The sequence below is a fragment of the Ambystoma mexicanum genome, chromosome 2p (assembly GCF_040938575.1).
Source record: "Ambystoma mexicanum isolate Mex_15411 chromosome 2p, UKY_AmexF1_1, whole genome shotgun sequence".
In the NCBI taxonomy this organism is placed as follows: Eukaryota; Metazoa; Chordata; class Amphibia; order Caudata; family Ambystomatidae; genus Ambystoma; species Ambystoma mexicanum.
The window spans coordinates 76318063-76344911 of record NC_090923.1 but is presented as its reverse complement, the minus strand read 5'-3'; the positions used below and the strand labels follow the sequence as shown (position 1 = coordinate 76344911).

General features: G+C 43.8%; 1 protein-coding gene across 3 annotated transcripts in view; it reads right to left on the bottom strand.

The window, feature by feature from the left end:
• The window catches only part of USP19 (ubiquitin specific peptidase 19), a 1845650-nt gene that overhangs the window by 1782256 nt on the left and 36545 nt on the right, over positions 1 to 26849 (bottom strand). For all 3 annotated transcript variants that reach the window (XM_069643288.1, XM_069643289.1, XM_069643291.1), the window contains exon 2: positions 14932 to 15206. In XM_069643288.1, coding sequence (XP_069499389.1) covers positions 14932 to 15070 — 139 coding nt within the window. In that variant the 5' untranslated portion in view covers positions 15071 to 15206. The remainder of the gene's footprint in view (positions 1 to 14931; positions 15207 to 26849) is intronic.

Below are 26849 nucleotides of genomic sequence, written 5' to 3'. Positions count from 1 at the left end.
CCATGCCCAGAGCAATTCAGTTGATTAAGGAATATGGTACCCTCTCAGGTTTAAAAATTAATGAGGACAAATCAATCTTATTTCCCCTGTACGAGACATCACAAGCAGACGTGGACAGGCTCTCCACTCTAGGCCTCATCCGAGAAAACGTCCTGTTTCAATACTTAGGCATAAAGGTCACGAGAGACATAACCAAACTATGAAGCCAATTTCCCACCCCTCCTCCTAAAGTTTCATACGGACCTAGCCAAATGGAAGAAACTCCCAATATCGTGGATGGGTAGACTTAACACCATCAAAATGGTATGTCTCCCCCAGTTTCCTTTATCCCTTTCAAATGCTCCCAATACAAATACTGAGGGCCTTTTTTGACGAGGCCAAAAGGGCCATCGTGAAGTTCCTTTGGGAGGGTAAAAGAGCGAGAGTAGCCTATGACACCTTAACATTGCCTAAAGGTAAGGGAGGGACGTGACTTCCAGACCTGAAGAAATATTATGAGGCTGCCCAGCTCTGAATTCTGATCCCCCACCTACGAAACTGTAAAGAACCTCAATGGGTTGCCATGGACAATCACCATCTGGCTCCGGCAACGGTCTCAGAGTGGCTATGGTTCCCGAGAAACAAACCATTACTGAGATTGAGAGATCACGCGATACTAGGGACCATTTGGGAAATATGGAAGGAGAGAAGGGATATGCAGGGAACTGCTTCATGGCCGCCCACCCCCCCCGCCCCCCCGAGCCATCTATGGGCTCCTGGCATCATGGAGCTCATTCCTAACCTAGACAGATTCCAACCATGGTTTGAAGCAGGCCAGGAGAGGGCAGGTCAGCTCTGGAAGAATGGGTCTTGTGTTACGATTTTGGAACTGGGTGAGACACTCGGGCTGAGCCCCCTCCCCGTCTTCCACTTCTTGCAGATTAAGGGAGTTGTGACAAGGGTTGAATGGAAAGATAAAGTGGATAGCGAACTCACTCCCTTTGAGGGGACAGGGGGTAGGGGGTCCCACGTCACACCTGAGGAATAGGTGGGAGAAAGATTTTGGTCAAGAGATTGACCCGATCATGTGGGTAGGATCTGCAGGGCTGCCCCTCAGGTCTCTATAGCTAGCAAATACAAACTTCATGCGATTAAATTGCTAGACAGATGGCAATATGACCCCCTCAGGCTCTCCGGAATGTTTCAGTCACTAAGCCCACTTTGTTTGCGCAAGTGTGGTGGGATAGCGGACTACTGGCACATATGGTGGGACTGCACCAGAATTAACATCTATTGGAACGAAGTCATGGGGTCGATCAAAGATCTCGATGGAGTCCTGAGGTCTGCAGATGCCTTTTTTATTCTCTTTGGATTTGAGCAGTGTGAAGACGAAAGAACGGGGATCAAGGGCCTGGCAGCCCACCTTTTATTGGCAGCCCACACCACCATAGTCATCATATGGAAGTCCGAACACACACCACGGAAGCGCGAATGGATTAATGTGGCATCAAACAAGTGTTATGGAAAAAAATCTCTGCAACCCTGCCTGGGAAATCAGCCCAATGTGACATGTCTGCAAGTACATGCCGGGTACTCCTCAGTGAAATGTGAAGTTAAACTGAAGGTAGTACCCTCCCCTCCCCCTACCCCATCCCGCCCCCCGAGGAGAACACTCAAATCCGTTTTGTTGGAAAAGATATACATCATGGCCCAGAGGATGTTCTGTCCAAACAACCCATGTCACTGTGGTTAACAGATACGTCATAATGTGCACCAAACAAGTCTCTATTCTCTGCTTCTCGAATATATATGCTAATAAACCAAGGAGGGAAAAATGTACCGGGGAGGACGTGGGGCCGAAGCGTGTGAGGGCAGAATTTTGAATAAAGAACACGCGTTCTTATCTGGGGGGTGAGAATGTTTCACACATATTTGACCTATTGTATCTGTTTTTTGAACAATGTTTTGCAATGCCCTTTTTCATGACCTTGGAAATTTCAATAAATTCAAATTTAAAAAAAAATAAAATAATGGATGGCCGGCTTACATAGGGGGAATGAGGTAGAGTCAGCGCAAGTTGACAAACCAAAGTGGTTGATTCTTGCTTGAGGGGTGTGGTGGAGGGGGGACTGGAACAGAAAGACTTACTATACTCCCCGACAGTGTGACACCAATGAGAAACACAAAGTAACTCAGTGGGACTCTGAGAATAAGGGAAAACTAGATGTCGCCCTTGAAGAGTTAAAGAGAATGATGCAAGATGTCCCAAGAGACTGAGGAATTCTTAGGAATTTTGGAATTGCGTACATCATAGTTAATTTTATTGCTTCTACAGCGCACCAAGCCCTAAGGTATCTGGGCGCTTTTCTTTAGGTACATTGTTACATAGAATATATACAGGCAATATGAAATAGTGAATTTTATAGTTTTAAAGTACGCATTACATAAATACAGGCCATAGCATTTTACAGAATATACAGAGAGCAGGTTTGTAATATTAAGGTGAGCATGACATATACAGACATGGAATTTTACAGAATATACATAAGACTGTCATAAAAGGCCCTTAGGTAGGAGTACATCTAGCCAAAGAGGCAAGAGTGGACACCTTGCCATAGAGGTGGCACAGGTCAGGAGAGTTGCAGAGATCAGGAAGTAACAATGCAGAAAAGTAGATTTAGATAGCTTGCTCGAATAACCAGCCTTTTGTTTAGTTCCTGAATGAGAGGAACAAAGGGTTGATTCTTAGTGCAAGAGGAAGTTTGTTCCAGGTCTTCGCTGCTAGCACTGGGAAGCTTGAGCCTCCCGCTTTGTTTAGTTTCAAAGTCGGGATGTTTAGGCAATGGGCGTATGGGGATCTGGTAGGTCTGGAGGATTATTTTCTGGGGAATGTGTTCATCAGGTACTTGGAAGCAGAGTTGTTTAGGCACTTATGGGTGATCATGGAAGTTCTGAAGGTATTCCTATCTTGGATCGGGAGCCAGTTAGCACTTTGTCTGAATTGTGTAATGTGGCTAGAGCGAGGGATGTTGAGGGCAACTTGGAGAGCATTGTTTTGCATAACTTGTTGCTTGTGCAGATTCCTTTGGCTGGTGCCCAAGTAGAGAGTATTACAATAGTCCAGTTTGGACATTATGAGAGTTAGCATTCAGGAAGGGATGGCAGGCATTTATCAGTTTTGATGTGTAAGCAGTTGAAGAGGCAGTGGCGTTAATTTGTCTTTGGAGGTTAAAAGCAGAATCTAAGTAGAAACCTAGAGTTTTTGCTACTTTGTCAACTTTGACAGGGTTACCGTCTATGATGAATGAAGAATAATTAGGGCCTAGTTTACTGAGATTTAACTTGGAGCCAATGAGGAGGATCTCAGTTTAATCATTGTTGAGACAAAGGCCCTGATTGGCCATCCACCCCTGTATTTTGTTGTACATTTAGTTTAGGAGTCTGATGTCAGCTTGGTAGTTTCCTGATAGGAATAAGAATTTGCGTATCGTCTGGGTAATTCGTATACGATACGCCAAACTCATCTAGGTGGTCAAATAGTGGCTTGATGTATATGATAGAGGGTGGGTGATTTACAGGAGCCTTGAGGTACTCCACATGTGATGGGGGCTGGAATGGCTGAGGCAATAGGCGAAAAGACCCTCATAGATCTGTCTGCCAGAAAGGATTTAACAGATGCGGCAGCTTGACTGGAGAATGAGGCGGCTGTAGTTAGATGATTAGTTAGAATGTTATGGCCAACCAAGTCGAATGCGGCTGCTAAGTCTAGTAAGACGAGTAGAGCAGGTTTCCCCTTATCTCTAGCCTCATCCATTTGGATTCGCAGATCCAAAAGGGCCGTTTCAGTCCTGTGTCTAGGTCTGAAGCCAGATTGTCTAAGGCCTAGGAGGTTGTTGGACTCAAAGTGGTTTTGAATTTGGATGTATGCAGCCTGTCTAATATTTTTACAAGCAGATGCACAGTGGTATTAGGTCTAAAATTAGTTTGAATACTGGGGTCGAGGTTTGGCTTTTTTGATGTGCGGCCTAACCCACGCATCTTTCAGGTTTTCCAGGACGGTACAGGAGGCATTAATAAAAGAGGTGGCAAATGGGGCAAATTCTTTGGCACCTTTTTTATGTTGGAAGAAGGGCAAATGCTGCTTACAATACAGTAGTATGAAAAAGTGTTTTCAAATTAATCCAATTCAATGTCATTAGGCCCTATTGTATGCCTTTTTAATGCAGGATATAGTAAAATGAAAGAACCTGCCTACACGTTGTGAAAGGACAGAAACGCGAGGCAGACAACTTGATAAAGGTTATTCACAAGAATCAAGTTTATTAACTTAAAAGGGTGCGATAAATGGCTAGCTTTCCCTAACCCAACATTGAATTCCCTGCCTATGAAACTCAGACTAAAAGGAAACCACTTTAAAAGGCATGTACTTCACACTTAAACATGCAACAAAAAAAATGAGGTATTAAGATGGCTGCTCAGATTCAACAAAACAATTAGAATCAATTATTCTTATCAGGATCAGTTCCCTTTCCCCAGGAATACTGAAAAACTTCAAAGTTTCCAATGTATACACTCACTCCAATGATCAAATTTTGCTTTAGCAAGCAACACACAAAGGTTCCTTCCAATAGTCAAGTTCTGTTTTCAACACAGTTCTTTCACTCCTAGAGAATTTCACTTTGAGTAGGATTGTTTTTAATTAAGCAAAATTCTAAAATCTTCAAACACAAAATTCCCACTGGCTTTTATTTGGCAAACCAAGGGGTCTTGATCTTCACTCTTCCAGTGCAAATTCACTCTTCCACAAAATGTCAATACGACTTCTCTTCTCTTGAGAAAGATAATTACTACACACTTCTTCTGGGTACACAATGTTTTCGTCAGGATGGTTTTTAACCACAGTTCAAACATTAGCTGCCTTGTCACTTTCTTTCCACCACAACCTTTCAACACAAATTAGTACTTCAATGTTTCTTCCTGGTTCACTATCCTGCCAGGATTACCATCAACAATACCTTTCCTGGTGTATTTGCCTTTCAGGATAAATATCCTAACACTACTCCAAGTACCCTGCGGTGTGGTTCACTTCAAACATCAATAAAGTCTTTAAACAGTACAATTCACAACTTCCTCCATAAGGATACAACACCCATTGATGCCGTTTGTTCCATTGATTAATTGGCCACATACAATGCAGGTTAAGTTTCACTTCCCATGCCACTCTCCACAAAGAGGGCTACTTTTCCGCCAGCTTTGGGTTTCCAATATCACACCAGGCTATTGTTGTTAATGTCTTTTATTTAGGTTTCTCTCTTCAAGAAAGCTTTTTCCCCCCTTTTACTTCCAATAACCTTGCTAGGCAATGCAGGTTGTTAGAGGTCTCCCATTGCCTCTTCACTTTGGAAATGCTGGTTATAGCTCTGGTTCACGACTGCCCCCTCTTTACTTCGTCAATGGTGATTACACTTTGGGTTACTGCCCTCCCCTCATTCCTTAGGCAATGGTAGTCACAGCCTTTATTAAATATAGTTCTCTCTAGAACTTGGGTAGGGAGTTATAAAGTTTCTCTTCCCGTTTCCTCTTCACAGGAGTTCAGGCCAAAAACACGTTTTAGTTCGATATTCAAAAAGTCTACAAGAGGTCAGCAGTTCACTACGGAGCTCCCTAGGGTCACCTGTCGGAGGCCAACTCACCGGTTTCTACCGGCGCACAGCCGTGTGTCCTGCTGCCGCTGCCACTTCTCTGTCAGATTCAAAGATTCCGACTGTTGCGGTTTTAGTCCATTGACTTGCGCCTTCCCGAACAGGAGCCCACATTACTCTTTCCTCTCCCTGGTGCTCGCCAGCCACCAGAGTCAGGGACACATCACAGAGAGCTTCTCTCCCACAGGGTAGCCTACAATAGCTGTGCTTCCCGCTGCGCAACCTCTGCTATTCGGGCTTTGACTTCTCACGACTCAGCACCATCAACCATTACAGATACAGCTGTGGTCTCCACATCCTCTGCTTTCTTCCCCTGCTGCATACATGGCTGCTGATAACTTCTACTACCACCGCTACTCGGACTCTCCTGCACCTGAGGGGGATTTCAATAGTCATAATTCCCTCTCGGGTGTAGGTGGTCAGAAACAATAGATTGCATACTGCAGTTCCATGCCTCCGAGCCCCTCCTCCTTGTCCCAGTGCCTATTATGGGACTTGAAGTCCCCAACGTTTTTATTCTTTTCTTCACAGGTTTCGGTTTTAACTTTACTAAACTCACTCGGTTTCTAAAACACCTTTCTAGATAAAGATATTAATGGTTGATTCTTACTTTCATAACTCAAACCAAAAAGGGGAAATGACATTTCTCAGAAGAAATGGTATTGATGTTCCGATCCTTACATGTTTTATTCTTACGCTGATCATAAGGGGATTCATTACTAACATTGAGTATTTTTGGGAAGGGGAGCCTTACTCAGATAGCATGCTATTAGATAGTCTGGCATCATGGACATCTCACTCTCTGAGGAAGAGTGCCACCGCATCTCTCCCAGCGGAGTCCTCTTATTCCCTTGGGGAGCTTCTCCTCCCAGGTGATCCACACCCAGGGTTAGGATCCGTTAGCGGCTGCCTTTCTGGGCCACCTGGGAGGGGACTTTAGGCAAGGGTTCTGTGAGGACAGGATTCATCACAACAGGTTTCGAACCAGCAGGGTCTTTTTAAAGGCTGTTGATTTAGGTCATCTCCATTAGTCATATGGCGTGAAGCATTCTAGTGCTAAGGTCATGCCGGGTATTGAGACTTTTCTGCATCTATGGCTAAAGGTTATATATAAAAAATACATTACTCACCGTAATCTTATTTCTGATGCTTGTATCTGCTTAGATTCACATGCTGTGCATAGGCCGACATCTAGTGGAAGCTGCGGAGTATTAAAGTTTTTTTTCTAAACTCAAAAAGGGGCATCGAACTAGGGCGTGCCAGTAATACTATCCCTAGTGTGACGTCCACTGTAGCCATGAACCCTCACGCGTGAAAGACCCTCAGATTGTAATTTTTCTGACATGAGGTAGCATGAGGAGCAGCGCGAGTACAGAGTACCCAAGCAGATAAGACTACAAGCATCCATGCGCCTTCTCCCAGAGGGGAGGAAGTGCGGGCGAATGTGAATCTAAGCAGATACAAGCATCAGAAATACAATTACGGCGAGTAATGTATCCCTTCTGAGGCTTGTGGAATCTGCTTAGATCACATGCTGTGCATAGATTAGCGAGCAGTGCTAGAAGAAGGAGGAGGTGGGATGTGAGAAGGGTCATGAGCGAACAAATGTCTTAGAACCGCTTGTCCCACTTGAGTATCTGTCTTGAAATGAGTGTCAATGCAGTAGTGCCGAGTAAAAGTGTGAATAGAGCTCCATGTGGCTGCTTTGCAAATGGTGTCAAGGGGTACATTTGCAGTGAAAACTAGAGTGGCCCCAGTACCTCTTGTAGAGTGGGCACTTGACGTAAAAGGCAGTGTTTTTTCTGAAAGGGAGTAACACAGCTGGATACATTTGACTATCCATTTAGAGATGGCACCTTTAGAGACAATCTCCTTCTCTGCCTGTTGCTACGGAGACAAACAGTTGATCTGTCTTACTTATCGGTCTGGTCTTGTCTACGTAGTAGAGGACCGCTCTCCTCACATCTAGTGTGTGGAGTTTCACCTCAGCAGAGCTTTTGGGTTCCTGGAAGACGGCCAGTAGCCAAATGGACTGGTTAACATGAAATTTAGAAATAAACTTAGGTGAGAACCTAGGGTGAGTCTGTAGAACCAGTTTATCCTTATGGACATTAAAGAAAGGATCCTGCACTGACAGAGCTTGAATTTTACTGACCATTCTTATGGATGTAATGGCTACTAAGAAGGCATTCTCATAAGTCAGGTGTTTGAGGCTAGCTTTATGCATGGGTTCAAAGGGAGGGCCCATGAGTTTAGCAAGCGCCACATTAAGGTCCCACCCTGGTGGTGGGATAGAGATTGGAGGGTGGAGTCTTCACCCCTTCCATAAAGGCTTTGACAACAGGTACTTTCCACTAGGACACCTTGTTATGGGAGGTGGTGTAGGCTGACAGTGCCGCCAGGTGTACCTTTAGTGAATTAAATACCAACCCTGCGTCCAGTAGGTGGAGCATATAGGTGACAATATTGGAAGGAGTAAAGTCAATTGGGTCGATTGGTTTATTCTGGCACCAAATAACAAATCTGTTCCACTTGTAACAGTGTCTTTGCGTTAGGTTTTCTTGACTCTTAAGATATCCATACATCTCTGGTAAATTGAGATGGCCGAACTCTTGACTTCAGGAGCCATGCTGCCAAGTTCATCGAGTTGGGTTGTGGATGCGCCGTTTGTCATTTGTGCTGGGAGTGTAGGTTGTACCAGCACGGGAGTGTGATGGGGACGCACACCGCCAGTCTGCGTAAGTGTGGGAACCATGGTTGTCTCGCCCACATAGGAGCAACTAGGATGAACGTCATCAATTCCCTGTGTATCTTGTTGACCACCTTCCTCATCAAAGGGGTTGGTGGAAAAGCATAGGCAAACATCCCTGACCAGTTCATCCATAGAGTGTTCCCCTTGGAGCCTGGCTGGGGGAACCTTGATGCAAATTCTGGGCATGGTCTTTTTTCGCTTGTGGCGAATAGGTCTATAGTGGGGAAACCCCACTGATAGACGAGATTTTCTACGACTTTTTCGTGTAGTCGCCATTTGTGTTCCTCTGGGAGGGGAATCTCTGCTCAGAGCGTCCGCTAGTGAATTGAGATACCCTGGCACATGTTGGGATGACAGTTAAATCTTCCATCCGAGTGCCCATTTCCAAATTTTCTGGGCAAGCTTGGACAGATTTGGCAAACAAGTGCCCCCTTGTTTGTTTAAGTAAAACACTGCTGTCGTGCTGTCTGTTAGGATCTGCACTGACAGGTTGGATAGGAGGGGTTCGAATGCCCGAAGCGCTCTGAAGACTGCCAGAAGTTCTAGCATGTTGATGTGATTCTGAGCCATTGTGTGAGACCAGAGACCCTGAGCTGTGTGGTGAAGGTAGTGAAGCTGTGTGGTTTGAAGGGCAGCACCTTGAAGTGGTAGTGCTGGCTGTCTATCTTCAAACGCAAGAATCTTCTGTGCGCTGGGAACATTGAAATATGAAAATAGGCATCTTTCATATCCAATGTTGCCATGTAATCCCCCTTTTTTACTAGGGGGATTACCTATTGGAGTGTAGTCATGCAGAATTTTTGTGGCTTGACATACTTGTTTGCGGGGCGCAAGTCTAATACTGGGTGCATCGTTAGATCTTTTTTTGGCACAAGGAAGTAGGTTGAATAGATACCCTTTGTTTACCTGGTTGGTTTGGACGAGTTCTATTGCGTCCTTTGTAAGTAGAATGGCGATCTCCTTGAGGAGGATTTTTTTGGTGCTCCAAGGAGTGTACTTTCTGTCTTGGAGGATGGTTGCGGGGGCATTCTAGTAGCTCTATACAGTATCCTGCAGACACTGTGGACAGCACCCATCTGTCCGAAGTGATCCCTTCCCATGTGTGGGTGAAGGTAGAAATGCGTCCACCTACTGGGGATGCATGGGAAGGGACCCGTAGTGGAACGTCACTGTTTATTGGGTGGCGTACCACCTCTACCAGGGCTGCCTCTACCCGTAGTGCGGCCGCTGCGCTGACTTCTGGTGAAACCCTGTGTAGCCTGGGACTGATTGTTGCCCCATGAGGTTCCTTGCTTTTGATAGTAGTTGGAACCCCTCTGGGAACTTTGGCCACGAAAATTATTATTTCCCCTTTGACCTGGGGGCTTATTTGTCAGTTGTCCGAGAGATTTTAAGGTCTCGTATTCGTCCTTAGCCGTCTTTAGTGCCTCTTCCACTGCTTTCCCAAATAGAAGAGCGTGGCTTGGGTCTCAGGCTTGAACCCTGACTGTCTTAGCCAAGCATTGCGTTTTATTACTGTGCCTTCGGCTATCAACCTTCCAGCAGTGTATGCCGCATCAAAATGTGTCTTAAAAACGCATCCAGACACCGTCGTTCCTTCTGCTGCAATTTGGGCTAATTGTCCCTTTAGTGGTTCAGGTGCAGAGGCTAGTATAGCAGCTACTTGTTCCCATTGGTGGCAGTTATAGCTTGCTAACAGAGTGGTACTGTTAACAATACGTGCCTGGTAGGCTGACATGGAGGCAACTTTCCTACCCAGAGCGTATATGCTTTTGCTCTCTTTGTCGGGAGGTGCTTCGGAAGAAGCAAGTGGTGTACCTGCCCTCTTTCTGGTCGGTGTTACTACGAGGGAGTCTGGGTTTAATTGCCCCCTAATGTACATGGGATCTGAGGGTGCGGCGCAGAATAATTGTTTCCACTCGTGGATTGACTTCACAAGTAAGATTAGGCGTTACCAGCAAGGGATCGATTCTGCGCTGATGGATCTTAATAGGGGGATAGCCTGGGAAATGGCTCTTCTGTCACCCAAGATTTCTTCAGTGAAATCTTTATCTTCTTGGGCACCTTGTGTGTCTATTTGTAAATGAGCTACTGCTTTTGCCAGTACCTCATTGAGGAGTGGCTGATTATCAATCAGTGAGTCGTTCACCGGGGAGGGGGGGGGGTTTCGGAATAGGAGAGCCGAGATTGTAGGCTACCGCCTCATCTTCCTCCTCTCTTCCTGGTCCTCATCGTCCCCATAAGAAACTCCTTTCTGGTCTTACAGCATATGCGTTTGTTTCCTCGCCATAGGACTCTTTATGGTAAGATTCAATTAGCAAAGGTTCTGAAAACGAACCCTGCGCTGGAGCCTGAGAGTGGAGCCTTTTAGTAGGGGTTGAAAGGGCTTGGACCCCAAAGGGGCAGAGGTAGCTGGAGTGCTGGTATAGCTCTGGAAATAATTAGGGTCTTTCTCAATGCCCTATAAATGTCGTCAGAACTCCAATTTTTTGAACTAGGAATGACTACAGGATCCTCATCCTCTTCCTCCATGCCCATATCCTGAGCAATGGGAGGAACAATCTTTCTCTTGGTGACAGAGTCGGGGACCTTGGATTTTCCTAAAGATTTCGGGTCTCTTTGTTTTTCCTTTTGAACCTGGTGTTCTGAGTATTTTCTTTTTTTATGTTGTTTTTCCCCCTTCCCATGACTAGAGGAAAGTTTTCCTGAACTTTTATGGTTTTCCAAGTGCTTCGACGCCTGGAGATTCGGAGGTGGCTTTCAACACATCGTGTCTAGGCTCGGAGGTGGTGCGGGATTCGGAAGTCTTAGAAGATTGGCGTTGAATCTCAGAAGTAGAAGTCGAACGTGCTACTTGGGAAGAGGTTGTATTCGTCTTTCGACGACCGGGCCTCAATGACTTTTGGTAATGTGGCACATTTCCCAACCGTGGACGGTTTGTCGTAAGGCGAACGTGACCGGGGACACCCAGAGGACACAGATTCTGTGGACCGCTCGCTCGATGCCATTTGTTGCCGATCGCTCGACATGCATGTCGAATCTCGACTTGGGCTAATGTGCTTGGTGGAAGCGGTGTGTGTTGCGCTTATGCCGTCAGGGTGTTGTCCCCATAACTGAACCGCCGGTCAGTCCTTCGAGGTCAGGGGCTTGCACGTGGGTGTCTGAAGTCACCCCTGTGCCCTCGCCGTCCGATAAGGCGGCGTTGCTGCCATCGCTGAAGGATCCGACGTCGTCCATGGCCTCTAGCTGCCTGGGGTAGTGTGCTCAGCGCTTCGTTGGGCGGTTTTTGGAGTGTTTTGTGCTTGAAGAGCCTACAAGCTCTACAGGTACCCTCGGGATGGTCTTGTGGGAGACACAGGTTACACGTGTTGTGTTTGTCTACCCAGGGAAACTTCCTGTTACACTTTGGGCAGAATTTAAAGGGAGTACTCTCCATATGTTATAATTGGCAGCAGGCAGGAATATGTAGGAAACGAGTGTATGACCACCCCCCACTCTCCCTACTTGCACAGAGCCGAGTCCAGAGGCCTTCCGAAGCCCAAAGTCCGTCGTGTAGTCTCGACGGCTGATTTCCTCATCTCGATTCTCCGATGTGGATCTTCGGCGTAGTGTGGGAGAAATGGGGAAATATTGATAAAAAGACTCTGATATGCTTCCGACAAGTATGGCGGAAAAAAACAATGTGAGGGTCCTACACGCGCGAGGGATCATTGGTACAGTGGATGTCACAATAGGGATAGTATTACTGGCACGCCCTAGTTTGACGCCCCTTTTCGAGTTTCGAAAAACAAACTAATACTCTGCAGCTTCCACTATATATTAGATCAGCCTGTTCGGCCCCTCAGTGGCGTTCAGCAGTAAAAAATAAAATGAATTCAGAAAAATTTGGAAAGTTCCAGGTTTTGGCTTCAAGAGCAGTTTACCATCTTGTGAAAGCGGTTTGTTTCCAATTTCAAATGCAGTTCAGTAATTTAGTTTTGCCTCCAAATTATTGAAGCAAAATTCAGAATTGGCAAAGTGTTCATTTTTAGGCCCTCTGACTAGAACTACAGTCATGGGCCAGCATTAAATGCTTCCTTACCCACAGTCAAGTCGTGTGGAATCAGCCGTGCCCTTCGGGTTATGCTCAAATCAGGATCTGGAAAGATGGAGCCTCCAGCTGCTTCCGAGATGTAGATCCTAGCTGTCCGATAGAGCTGGTTTATAAAGGAGTCGGACCTCCTCTTCAGTCAATTTGTTGCATCCTTCTCTTAAGGAGATTTACTTTTTGCAAGTCTTACCCTCTTCGATTCAAGCATCACAGCACAACTGCTGGACTCAGTGGGATTTTCTTAATTGACAGATGGGGAGTGAAACTTATCTAACTTGCCACCTGCATTTACATTTGCTCTGGGGACATTCAACACATCTTCTAAAAGGTTGCTGTGTGAGGAGACCTCACATTTGTTTTGGCTTCCATGCTTTTCCTATTGCAGTACCTTCCATCTTTTGTGATGTGCTACAGGGATAACCGGTTGCTATTGAAATGTTGTTGGGGTTCACTGATTAGCCCACAGGCCTACCAGGTACAGGGGTAGTCATCTCCTTTCGATGACATGTGTTTTTACCTTTGCAGCACCAGCCAACTACATGGAATGTAGTCAGGACTCTGTTCTTCGTTCTAAGTAGCCTATTTGCTCCTTTCTAAGCATCCTCTGAACAGACTGCTGGCAAAATTTATATTTTCACTTTCTCCAGAGAGACAGCAATGGCAGGGTGTGGAAAACGGAGGACTCTGAGCTTGGAGCCTGCCTCATCAGTATTTGTTCTTGATAATGAAAAGTGATATTCTGCTTTTTGGTTAACTTTCAATTATTCTACACAACTCTATGGAGCAATGCTAACATCTTTTTTGGTTAACAGTCCTTTAGCTTCTTTATTACTAGGACTGGCAGCCAATTAACTGACTTCTCTCATAACACTAGTGATTGATTTCAATGTACTCAATTTTTCTGCTTGATGGCTTTCCTTGCATTTATTATACCTTAAAACAAGGAGGTAACCCTCCCCCCTCAACCCCCTCCTGCACAATTCAAAAAATGATGGCCCTTTAGTTGGGACACATAGGTGTATATCTACCGGTGAGTGATCAGATGTTTTATATACTACCATTGTTCACTTCATGATATTTTCAATAATTCTCTAGTTGTCAGAAAGCAATCAAACCAAGAAAACCTGAGGAGGGGTGCATGCAAGAAGAATTGCAGGTGCAAGAAGGGGTACACACAAGAATACCGGTATTAAAAAGGCAGATGATGGCAAATGTGGGCTACTCTTCCAAGAAAGTTATGTGGGGCTTATGAGGGATAGAGTCAATAATGGGGCCATTGTAAAATACAGATATTAATTGCTAAACAAGTGTGATGTAAATAATGCTTTCCTTGAAAACTTGTATGCAGACTGTACAGAGCCAATTGTCCACCTGGAATTTGTGTTCTATATCTGGGCATACACAAGTCCGCTCATTGGCCTTCCAACATTAAAGGGTATTTGGAAGAGAGATACCTTTTACACCATTATGCCCTGCCCAATTACTGTCAATACTTCACAAATATAATGAAAGATTTAGCTTCTTGGGACATCAATTTCCACTAGGGGTCCACAGTATTGCGTTACGAGTGACTAGCATTCCTTAGTGTGCCACTCCGTGGTTTAAAATTTAAATAAAAATAGTTAATCAGAGACTAGGTTTTTAAAGCTGGTCACATTTTGGGACATTAGGACTTTGATGGTTATTGGCAGGTCTCCTAGTGTATGCTGCCACGTTAATGTCATCATGATGCATTCAAGCGGTATGATTTCTAGCTCTGCATTGTTGGTGTAAATTTCCTTAAGTTCAAGCCACAACTTCTGAAACAATGGAGTGCTGCCGTGCTTTTGACCCCATCCTCCCCTACACCTTTCCCCAAAGAAACTTTTTGTGCGCAGGATTACCAAACTGTTTTTGAGAATGTGTGTGTTAAATTGCCCATATTAATAGAAATAATAGCAAAACTATACAATAGCAATAATGTATTCTGCCATTTGATTTAGCCTTTCTGTAATGTACATTTTACCAGAAAATGTGGTTCTACATTTTATGGCCAGTGTCCATCGATGGAGAGCAATCGCTTCCACAAACAAACCATCTATGAGCAAGCAAGGTTTGCTACTATCTTTAAGGGGTGTTGAGAAAATTCATTGAATATGAAAAGATCTGCGCCTCTTATACTCCATTAAACTGTTGTATCTTGAATGTCAGAGCCAGCTGGAGTGACGGGTTAGCATGTCTCTTGCATCCATGTACCCAATAGCTCTGCAGCATGAGCCAACTCAAATGGCCTGTGCACAATGGGAGCATACTTCCAGTAGTGCAATTATCATCAAGCTGTTGTATCACGGTCGTCTACCCAACATCTAGGTCAAACTAGGAATTGCTAAAGTCAAACATGCAACATTATAGTTAGTACCAAGTCATACCTCTCTTGGAATCACTGTTGGCTGGTTTCTTTCCTTTACTTTCTAGGTTTGCCCGGTCTTTCAGCTTTTTCTTGTTGGAAGAGTGCTCCAAACCATGCGATGCTCTTCTCTGCCCAGCGGCACCAACACTGTTGGACATTTTTAACCGTTTGGTTTGCACAAACGGTTCACCGGGGTCAGTAATGGAGTTTGGGTCAGGGGTTCGACGTTTTCTACCTGGCCCAGCTATCTTGGCGACTCTTTGTAGTCAAATTTCCCAACAATGAATAAATGGCCTGAAAATGAGAAGAAAATAAATTAGATTCTACTCTTGTAAAACAATCTACAGAAATAGATCATGAGGTTCTATACACGTAGTTTTCACACGTTAATTTGCGTTTCGTAGAATGAATATCTTAATCTTTGAAATAATTGCAAAACAGAGTGGTTTGCAATCAGAACACCTGTAAAACTATCAGTTTACTAATGTGTCCAATGGATCCAGAGGCAGAATTTCCCAATTCCGATGGAAGGCCCAAATCACCAAGTTGATGATCCAGTTTGGAATGTTTAATGTGAGGTGTCAGCTTGTCCAAAGCAAAGATTGAGTGGCATGCCCCAAATCACACTCTTTAGTGTGACGAGCCAAAGGGAGGATTAAAAACAAGGTCTCTAGGTTTCTAGGGAAGCAACTAAACCACTAAACTGCATATACCTACAGCAACAATTGTCTAAACTGTCTGCTAAGCACACTACTTCCAAGAATAGAGTTTGGGATCACTAGCAAACGAAGGTAAAGCCTAGAAAGAACCAACTTCAAAAGAATCTTGTAAAACCAGATTCAACATGACCACTGTACGATACAGGTTATGGTTATGATTGTAATCTTCAAATTACAATATCAACACTATTTCCACTAACAACATGTTTGCAAAGTGTTCTCTGGTTATTGTGCCATAAAAGTAGTGCAGTACGATTGACAGAAGGGCAGAAAATGTGAATTTAGTAGTGCAGGAGTTATTGATAGAGGAGCCAAGTTGTTCATTTTTTGCCGAACTCCAAGATGGAAAAGGCGTGTCAAACCTACAGCAGATTAGACTTCCAGGGGGTCGAGGCATGCCAGCAGAAGGACTATGTGCAGGTCTCTTTGTAGGCTAGCTGTGACTCTCTTATGGATGTGTTGCAGGAGGGAAGAAGCAGGAGACCTAGTAAAAATACTGGGTCACACAGCCGCTCTCCATTAGACCCAACCTGGGTAAGAGGTTCCTGTGAGTTGAAGGAAATTCAGTAATGTATCCAAAGTAATGTGCTTATTCAAATAAAGGAATCCATTGTTAATCAAAAATAATGATTTATCAGAAAACACTCAGAATTACGCTATCACTAATACATTCTTAGTGAGGAGCAATTGCCACAGCTCGTTAACAAGTCTTCAGGGCAAGTCTGTTATTGCAGGTCAGTATGATACATAAACAATGGTTGCAACGTGACAGTTGAGAAAATAAAACAGAAATATACATAATTGTGAAAACACATAATTATCATGAGATTAAAGCATAACACATACCAGGTAACGCATAACATAGGTTGAAATTTCCGTGGGAGACATGCCAAAAGAAAAAAGAAAAAATAATGAGGGGGATGCATGTATACACATCTTGCAATTCAAGTGGTAATCTGAGAGCTCGATTACCCGTTTAATGTGGCCAATTACTTGAGGAAGTACGGGGAAGAGCGTTCTTTGTAGATACCCAGAAAAAATTTGCAGCAATCGTTGCAGGTAACGCGTGTGGTTTACACGGACCGATGCCGCGGTTCCCGCTGCTGTAATGCAGGGCAAGAGTATAATTACTGTGAGCAATTATCGAGCACTCAGATTACCACTTGAATTACAAGATGTGTATACATACAGCCCCCTCATTATTTTTTTTTTTTTCTTTTGGCATGTCTCCCACAGAAATGTCAACCTAATGGTATGTGTTATGCTTTAATCTCATGATAATTATGTGTTTTCACAATTATGTATATTTCTGTTTTATTTTCTCAACTCTCACGTTGCAACCATTGTTTATGTATCATACTGACCTGCAATAACAGACTTGCCCTGAAGAAGGAAATGTATTTCCGAAATAGGAACTTCTTACCCAGGTTGGGTCTAATGGAGAGTGGCTGTGTGAGCCAGTATTTTTACTAGGTCTCCTGCTTCTTGTGTATTTTGAGTCAGGGTGTCTACAGACTCGTCACAGCCAGCTCCCTTTGAACAAGACGTAATGTTATCATTGAAGCATTTTTTAATTAAAAAAAAAAAAAAGTATTCAGTGGTGCCCACTAATTTTTTCCTCTGTTACAGGAGGGAACACGAGTTTCCAACGGCATGAAGTTCAGCTACCAGGTATGTTGGTGCGCCATTTAAGACTCCTTTGTAGATGATGCAAGCAGTTTGGAATAGGACCCTACTGGTTAAAAGGGAGCAAGGGAGGGTTGCAGAGAGATATGCCAATAATTAGGAGGGCTGGGGTGTGGCAAACAGCCTGGACTAGGGCCAGATGCACAATTGGTAGCCGATTAAGGTGGGCGTTTCCCTGAACAATGTTGGATATCACTAGAGCTGGAATGACAGCACAGAGGTCGTACAAAAAGGGAGGGGAGAAATTGAGCCACATTTGGAGATGCGGTTTGGCAGCGGGACCGTTGTGGACACATTTGGTCTTGGTGAGCATTAAGCTTAAGGTTGGGCATCAACATGCAGGCTTAGATGGTGGAAAGGCATTTATGGAGGCAGGTGATGCCCTGGGGTCATTTGAACTTTAAGTACATTTTGGCGTCACCTGTGTATTAATGAATGGCAATGTTGATGTCTCTTAGGAGAAATCCAGGTGGTTACATATATACGTTAAAGATGATTGAGAGGATGGACCCCTTCTGGGACCCCACGTGACTAGATGTCATTCCGATGTGAAGGGACCCATCTGTACTGCTTGGTGTCTACACAATTAGTAGGATCCAAACCATCTTAAGATGGTACCAGAGAAGCTCATCCAGTCGGCAAGGAGGATAAGAAGTATCGAACAGTCAACAGGGTTGAATGCAGCCGAGAGATTAGAGAACCAGGAGGCACGAGTCAGCCTTGTTCACAAATTACAATTTGTCCTCCACCTACATGGATGGTGGCAGTCTCTGTACTACAGTTGGGGCATAAACCAGACACGTAGTCCCAATAGAGGCAGAGCTGTTCGATTTTAGCCAGTAGCACTGATGCACCACCTTTTTCCTATGAGTTTACAAATGTATGGAGGCCTGTGATGGTCTGAAGTTAGTTATGCCCGTTGGATTGAGTGTGGGCTTCTTTAAGAGAAATCATATGAGACCTGTTCAGCGCACTGGTAATGAGCCCTCGACGAACGATGCAGAGGAGTGTTGGGCTGGTGAACTCTCATGAGGGAGGCCGGGACAACATTGTCTGTGTAAGTGGTGGGCTTAAGGTAGGCAAGTGTATCGGAGAGATCCTTGAGCTACAGGGGCACAAAGTTGAACCAAAGAGGGACAATGCAGGAAGTGATATAAAGTGAAACAGTGTACTGTGTGTATGTATAGAATTGAGGTGGCAAGCGACTTATAGCTTGAATTTTGTATGCCTGACAAATGTGTATCCCTGACGTGACCTCACTACTACAGCAGACCAGCAGTTATGGCATGATACACTAGCTAGATTAGATACATAAAGTCACAAATGGTGAATCTTACCTTTTTATTTTAGGATCCATCAGTTTATCATTACTTTTTTCTGCCTTACTGATGCCATCCCAGTTTCTGCGCAGCAATATACTTGGCACACTAGATGGCACACAGTGCATCACAAGTAGTAAGTCGTATTTAGAAAGTTGTGTGTGAGGAAGAGCCAATTCCGAGAATACAGATTGGAAGGTTTATATGAGCCAGTAACTGTGCTAAACTAGCCCAAAATTAGAAAAGTCAACCAGCCTTGTAACTGCCAACACCCATGAACTGTGGATTGTCTATGAACTGAGCACAAACACACAAAGCTCGCTGACTAGTCTGATTTTATATTTAACAGCAGCATGTAAAGAAATGGAGTGGGTAATTGCCTGCTCTAGGGTGCACTATTTCCTCAATAAAAAGTTGGCTGACGATCTGTGATGATTGGAGCGCCACATCTGGGATTCTTCCAGAAATGTGTCAATTGAGATTACTCTGAACATTTTAAAAGGTGCAGCAGCCAGCGCTTTGTGTTCATTTCATGCAAATGGACCCACTGAATGAGTAAAGGGCTACCATCAGGCAGACATTGCCTAGGCCATAGAAAAGTGGTCTACAGGGCTGGATTGGCCACAACGGTGACTGACAGATTTAAGTTTAGCGCACCAGAGAGAACAATAGATGTCTGGTTAGGTCTTGTAATGGATTGGCAGCTCTGGCTCTTGGAACTTACATAACTGCAATGAGTTCATACAGTGAAGTCAGGTCAATTAATAGTAGTGGGGGGGGGGAATGATATTTGGGGGAGGTAGGGTTAGATCATGGTTCCTCCTTGGACAGAACAGAGTTACTTACACAAGACATTCACTTTACACAGACTCCCAGCCACACACCATTTATTAGCTAGCTGAAAGGAAAAGATTTTGAAACGGTCAACAACTCATAGTTTTACTTAGATGCGCTACGGTTGCTGACACTATGAAGTACCTGTTGACTTTGGGGTGGGCCCAATCAGCAGTAAGCAATACATGGCAGGCATTGGCAACAATAAACCGGATGAAAGTGGGACCGACGTTCGTAGATTACCAAGGATGCATCATGAGAAGTTACTTGTGCTTGGAATCAAAAAGGGCACTATTGGTGATGCAAGGTGAATACAAGTCACAGTAGCAAGCAAACTTATTCCAGTATCTCACAGATAACTGTGTGTGGTCTTTAGGTTACATACAGATTGCTTCAGGTGGAACATTAACCAATTGGGTGGTGATCTTATAAGCAAACCTGTGGCTTGGAAGCAAGACCATGCAGAGCAACAGAGGTTGGAATCCAGGATCCACGCTTAGAAACGAACTCAGGTACGGTATTAGGCGTGTTATAAAAAAAACAATTAAATTAATAAAAGATATACAAACACACACTTTGACAGAGAGACCACAAGACTATGGGTTGAAGAACATGAACAGCACATCAGCAACGGCCTGCAAAACATTCTCTAGCATGCATGATGATGGTTTGGACATGGGTAAAAGAGGTAGGGCTCTCCCAACCCCCCCCCCCCCCCCAGGAAACCGCCCGTCTACACTACTGTTGCCATTAAACAGTGTCAAGTCCTGGCACATCAGACTAAGCCTTTCAACGTACTGAAGTAGGTAAAGTCAGGTATGTAAATTAAAGGGTTTTGATAAATGAATGGAGGTGTGGGGGTTGCAGGGCGGTGAGGTGACACATGTACATGAAGGATCAAACAAGTGCATTGTTATTGATTTGGCCAGAGGGCAACGGGGAGAAAGTGTGATGTAGGAATCTTTTGAAGAACAAAGGCCTTGAAAAGCTCTGTTGCTGCGGTAGTTAAGGGGGTTACTTTTGTATCTGGTACACCTATAATAAATTATGAACCATGATGCGAGAATGGCTGTCACCTCATCAACTACGAGACCAAATAACGACTTCAGAATGCACCACAAATGATCAGGGTCTCGGGGATTGTACCACCAGCCACTGCTACTTTTTCTGGATAGATTTACATTCATTGAATCTTTTTAGGAGGAGAGAAAAAGAAAAGTCGCAATAAACAATGTCTGTTCCATTGTACAAAACTAAAAGGTCTTCTTCACAAGGTCGACAGTGGCTATGTTAAAGATATGATTTTTTTTAAACGGAGTCCAGGATTTCAGACCCCAAGACTACATCCATCCAGCTATCATCAAACCATGGTCTAAGGCAGGATTCTACGTTTTGATAATACACGTAACAACTTTTTCACATTCTACACTGGTAACTGATTAAAAAAACTGGGCAGGCAGCATACGAAAAACACAGGACTGACTCGTATAAAAAAAAGGTCTATTATACAGCAAACACTTGTATTAATATGTTTCCATCATCTTTCTACAGATTATACAATAATTGATTGTCCCTTAGTTTTGTATCAGAATTTAATCACAGGGGCATGTTTTGGCACCATAGAAGATGGACGCTTGAGCTTGTGGGTCCGTCCATTCAGGCACTTCAAGAGACCTTCCACGACCGTAATTCCAAGAGTAATTAATTAAAAAACTGCCTACTCCCACTGTTTCATCATCCATGCACTACAAAGATCGCTTGGGAAAAGTTTCCTGTAATTAGCCATGTGTTGTAAAGTGCTGACCATGAGTATAGGTCTCCCCACTGTCAAAAGACATGAAATTCAGATACAGGCAAAGAAAAGCAGAGTAATCTCAATGTGCCTCAGGGAAACCTGAACTTGCTGTGTATTGATTAAAATGCAGTGAATAATGGAAACTGGTTGGTGCATTGCACTCTGCTCACTGCTCTTCCCAACACATTTGAATGTGAAGAATATAGAGTAAGAGGGGGCTGTGTGCGACACATTGTTCCCCCACACACTTAAGTATCACTGGCCAGGCGCCCATTATCCAAAAAATGCATACGTCAATACAGGAGGGTCAACTCGCTCCAAGGAAGCACTTGCTGTATTTTGGCTGCAAACTGTGACAGGTCAGAAACGGAAGGTGGACAACCTTGTAAAGGTCTCATTTCATCAACTTAAAAAGGTTTACCTCCAAAAGGCGACAGTGCAATTACACAGATCACAAAATCCAATCATATATCCACTACCAACCCTACGGTCCAAGATTTCCCCCCCCTCCCACTGTCTTGTGCAGTGGCGAGTACTCGTAAAAAGGAAGCACGCTCTAATAGGAATGACCCAAATGGATGGCGGCACAAGAGACAGCCTGTCCTCCGAACACTTATTCTTCGGACTACCAGGCAAAGATCCTCACCAGTTTCTTCTCCAGACTCTCAAAGCCAGACATGTCACCTTAAGAAAAAAAACAAGGTAAGCAATCGCTGAAGAAGGACTTAGTCAACAGTAGCTCAAAGCGACTCAAGGTTGATCCTCCATCACCTAACAAAGCACAGATATACTCATTGCTTGACACCATTATGGAGGAGTTAAAAAAAATTTTACAAAAAAATAAATAAAAATTAAAATTAAAAAAAAAAAAAAAAAAAAAAAAAAATCGCTGCCCTTTCATGGAAGCAACCACAGCCAAACTAGAAGCCATTGAGGAAAAACTAAATAAATGGACCTTAAAGCGCAATAAACGGAAAAGAGTATTGTACGCCTTGAATATCTCCCGCTTAAAATTAGATCAATGGAGTAGGAGATCTACAATTTACAAAGGTGATCTGAAGATAGCGAAGGAACAACAGTCGCTGTTTTGGTAACAGTCGCCGTTTTGGTTTCGCTGTTTTGGCATCCCGGAAGGAGCTGACAGAGGACCCGAGACATTTCCTGCAGTCTCTACTTCCCAAGATATTGGACAAGGACCCCAAAACCAGCCTGAATATCCAACATGCCCATCCCCTAGGTCAGAAACCAAACTCTTCTGCTTCCTCAGACTCATGTACTTCCTAGAATACACCCAGACTATGTTAGTCCTCGAGGCAGCCAAGAAGAAAAAGAATATTTCATGGATGGCACATACATCTACCTTTCTCCGGATGTTGCAAGGGCCACCGCAGTTAGAAAAAAAAAATGGGGGACCTCAGACCTAAAATGAGACAGTTGAACATGCGATACAGAAATCCTACACCTCGGCAGAAGCAAAAATCACTCACAATGGCAGAACTACGTATTTTGATGACCCACAAGCCCTCTCTCGCATCCTGGATAATCTGCTCACCAAAGAAATGGAGACCCACGGAGGGGGACCACTGCTGAATCTTCTGCCACCATTCATCTCTATTCGGTTCCATCCTTGAACACCTGAACAGGATCAAATCTCTGATCAGTATCTTCTCAATTCCGTTTGGTATATCTGAAAGAATTGTGCTCGCCAAAATGATTCTGCATGGGCCATCTAGATCATTGATCTTAACACCAATCTCAGCAATATCAGTAACTACACTTCACTTTTACCTTAATGGCTCTAATGTAAACACGCTTACGCTTGTCGACATCACAAGCAGAATTATGGTAGTTATTTAGCTTTGCATCTGCTTACATCAGCACACACAAACTAGTAAACCAGTACATGCATAGCAGTCACAGAGAGCACCTCTCACCAGTTACTTACAATGATCGACTAAGCATGTCAGCATGTGTGTCATCAATTCTCTGTTGCCTGTACTTGCTACCTTATGCCACAACCAATCCTCCTATGGCACAACTCATGTTTTACTATTTGCATGTAGTGCTTCCTTTACTTCAACTTCACACATTTCCTAAAACTACAACAGCTTTTCTGCCAATCCTACAACTACAACACAGAACAACACAGCTGCCAACAAGATGCGGCCACAAGGTTCACTAGGCAATACGGCCCGCACATGTAAACCCAATCCGAAACGCCTCTGGCTCCCAAGTGCTCAGTTTACCAGCTACGCACCTCCTGATCTCATCTCTAAACACATCATTCTCACGTCACCTACCTTCTTATCCCTTTAAACACACAACCTCCACTTCAAAAATCACCCACTCACCTCATCTACAGCTCATACTACACATTTTCATTAATTGCTCCGATGCTCAAAAACAGGTAATCTCCTTGGGGGTGACCCCTGCATACCAATGGTTCTAAGTTACTACGCAACTTCCAATGTTCAACTTGGTCTACAGTATTTGTTCTGGTCTGTATTGTTGTCTGATCTGTTCTCTCTTGTTACTGAATGCTACAGGTCAATTGCCTTGGTGGTGACCGCTGCGCACTATTGGTTCCAAGTTATTTCGTAATTTCCAATGTTCAACTTTGTTTACAGCATTAGTTCTGCTTCAGGAATGTTGACCTCCCGGCTAGCCAGAGCATTGACCTGTTCTCTTTTTACCAAACGCTAGTGGTTAATTGAATATGTTCCCTTTACAACCCCTATAACCTAACAGATGTAGTTTGTATTTCAGGTACGGATATGGTGCCAATACCCTACTAGTAAAGTAATCCACGTTATTCACTCACCCACCCACTTCCTCTTCTTGCAGACCTAACTTATGAAAGGGGCGATCATCTCATAGCTCCATCACTAGGCCTTAATGCCTGTAGTTCTCTACTTGTTCACAATAGCCCTCTTGGCCATCTACTCACTCAACATTTACTATGTGACTCACACCTTCGGCTCTCTTTCTCCATTACATCCAGCTTTTTGTATTCTCGTTCCACTCCTTTTATACTATCCCTACAAAGGAAGGAATTAATTACCTAGCCATCACTGTGCAAGAGACCATCACATTAATTGGCTTCACCTGCAATATTCTGGCAGCTTAGTTTCTAAATTATCACCTCAGCTGTCTTACTACCACCAAACTCCAACCCCCTTGATGCTTACACTATGTTCAGCATACTCAAACAGCTAACCCCAGGTCTGGAATCCATAACCCAGCCAGGTCTGCCCCAGCTGCTCTCAAATAGCTCACAATGGTTCTCAACCTAATGTCAGAGGTCTAAACAACCCAATCAAAAGACAAATTGTCATAATAAAAAACTAAAAAGCAGACATCGTGTTCCTCCAAGAGACTCACCTCCCAGAAACAAACTCAAACTCTGAAATTGAAAAAGAAAAAAAAATGTTTGATCACAGTCATTTCCCAAGCCTTAGGTAAAAATAATGGGGTTATCATCCTGGTTAAATCATCTATAAAAGCATCCATCGGATTTTTTGTTTACCACTAATTAATGGAAGCAAATTCCACCTAATGAATACCTACGCCCCGACCAATAGCACCCTATCCTTCTCGAACTCCATCGAAAGAAAGTAGAACCACTCACTGGTAGCAACCTCATTATTGGAGAAGACTGGAACCTTCTAATCGATCCTATCCTGGACAGAAAATCAATAGTAAGATGTTCTGGTGGGAAAGCTCAAAGGTCTTTGCTAAGAATGGTTGAGAAATTCTACCTTATTGACATCCGGAGATTATGGAACCCTCACGAGCTGGACTACACTTTCTTCTCCAACCCTCACCAATCAGACTCGAGAATCATTACTTCCTATTGGGCTCCCACATCAGAAACAAAATAACAGACACCGAAATAGGACTGATCGCGCTATCTGACCATGCTCCCATCAATTGTTTTAGATATTAACCATACAGATAATCATAATAAAGATGGCATCTAAACACAACTCTTCTTAAAAGATGCAAACTACACCAAAGAGATCACCGAAGTCCGTAAGGAATTCTTCGTACTCAACCGTCCCGACAAGACTAATATGGAAATAACCTGGGGTGCGGTGCCTTCAAAGCGACATTACAAGAAGAAATTAGTAGAGTAGCCTAAAAAGAAAATTGAAAGATCTACAAAATTCCCCTAAAAAATCTGAAGTTAAATTCGAGTTCAATTAAAATTCTACCAGAGCAGCTAACAATTTGGTAGTCAATATCAGGGCAAAGTACCAAGGGGGTTCAAACAAAGCAGGAAAACTACCCAATTACCTAAAAAAGAAAATCCAAAATTGAAATCGATCAGTAATCGTTTCGTCAAAACATGCAACTCAGACTCAGAAATTGCGATGGTCTTTCCAAGTACAACACTTCTGAAAACTCTACTAACCCCCAAATTCAAACCCAAAATGTTACTATTCTTCGAGAAAATCGATAAAAAGAAAATACAAATCTCCCGAACCCTCTAGACAGTCAATCACTGCCAGAAATAATGAATGCCTTCTCCACTATGAAAAAAAGGGAAATCTCCCGGACCAGAGGGACTCCCTATAGAATTTCACCAATCCTTCAACATTCTTTCCCCTAATCTACTGTGTTTATATGAACACTTACGCTACACCGAACCACGCTCACACTCGGCGAAGCAAACATAATAATTCCAAAAATCAATAAGGACCCTGCCGACCCCAAAAGTTAGACCCATGTCGTTAATCAACTTTGACTGCAAAATCTTTACTAAAATCATTGCTTAGATCAGAGAAACGTCTCCCGCTCCTGACAAAAAAACAACCAAGTGGGCATCAAAGGCAGGCACGCCTACACCAAACTGGTCATCGATATTCTCTCGATTGCAAGCCCTACCATTGAACCACGGGTTCTAATGGATTAGATGCATAGAAAGCTTTCGACCGGCTTGAGTGGAACTTCATGTTTAAAGCATCAAGTTGGCACAGTCTCGGTGACCCCTTCATCAAACTTATCACATGCCTATGCAATTCTCCCAAAGCCTCTATAATCGTTACCGCCACCTCCCCAATGTTCCCCCTTAACAGGGAGGTACAAGGCTAACCGCTCTCCACACTCCTTTACATCCTAGCTCTAGAACCTTTACTAGAACTCATAAGAAACGACTCAAGTATCACTGGAATTCATTTCAACAATACAGACATCAAGCTTGCAGCACATGCAGAGGATATCCCTTTTCTCTCCAAACCCAATAGCTCAGTTAGGACACCGTTTCATAACACACAGCAGCAGATTTTCGATTCCATTTTTCTCTCTGTGTTACTTTGAGTATTCTGTGACTCGTTTCTGTGCTCTGGTCAGCTACCTTCGCCGCTTCTAGGCCTTGTGAACACCTGTACCATCTCTGTAAATTATTTTACTTTCTTTACCACACAATGGCTACAATAATGCCGTATATGTACGAGCCCGAGTACACCGAGGAAGAACTACTGGAAAGGCAAGCACGCGGAAACGATGGGGATTCAGACGGCAGTTGGGAGGACCAGTCAACGGATGAAGAGCCTGGATCATGTCGCATGGACGGCGTCTCCAC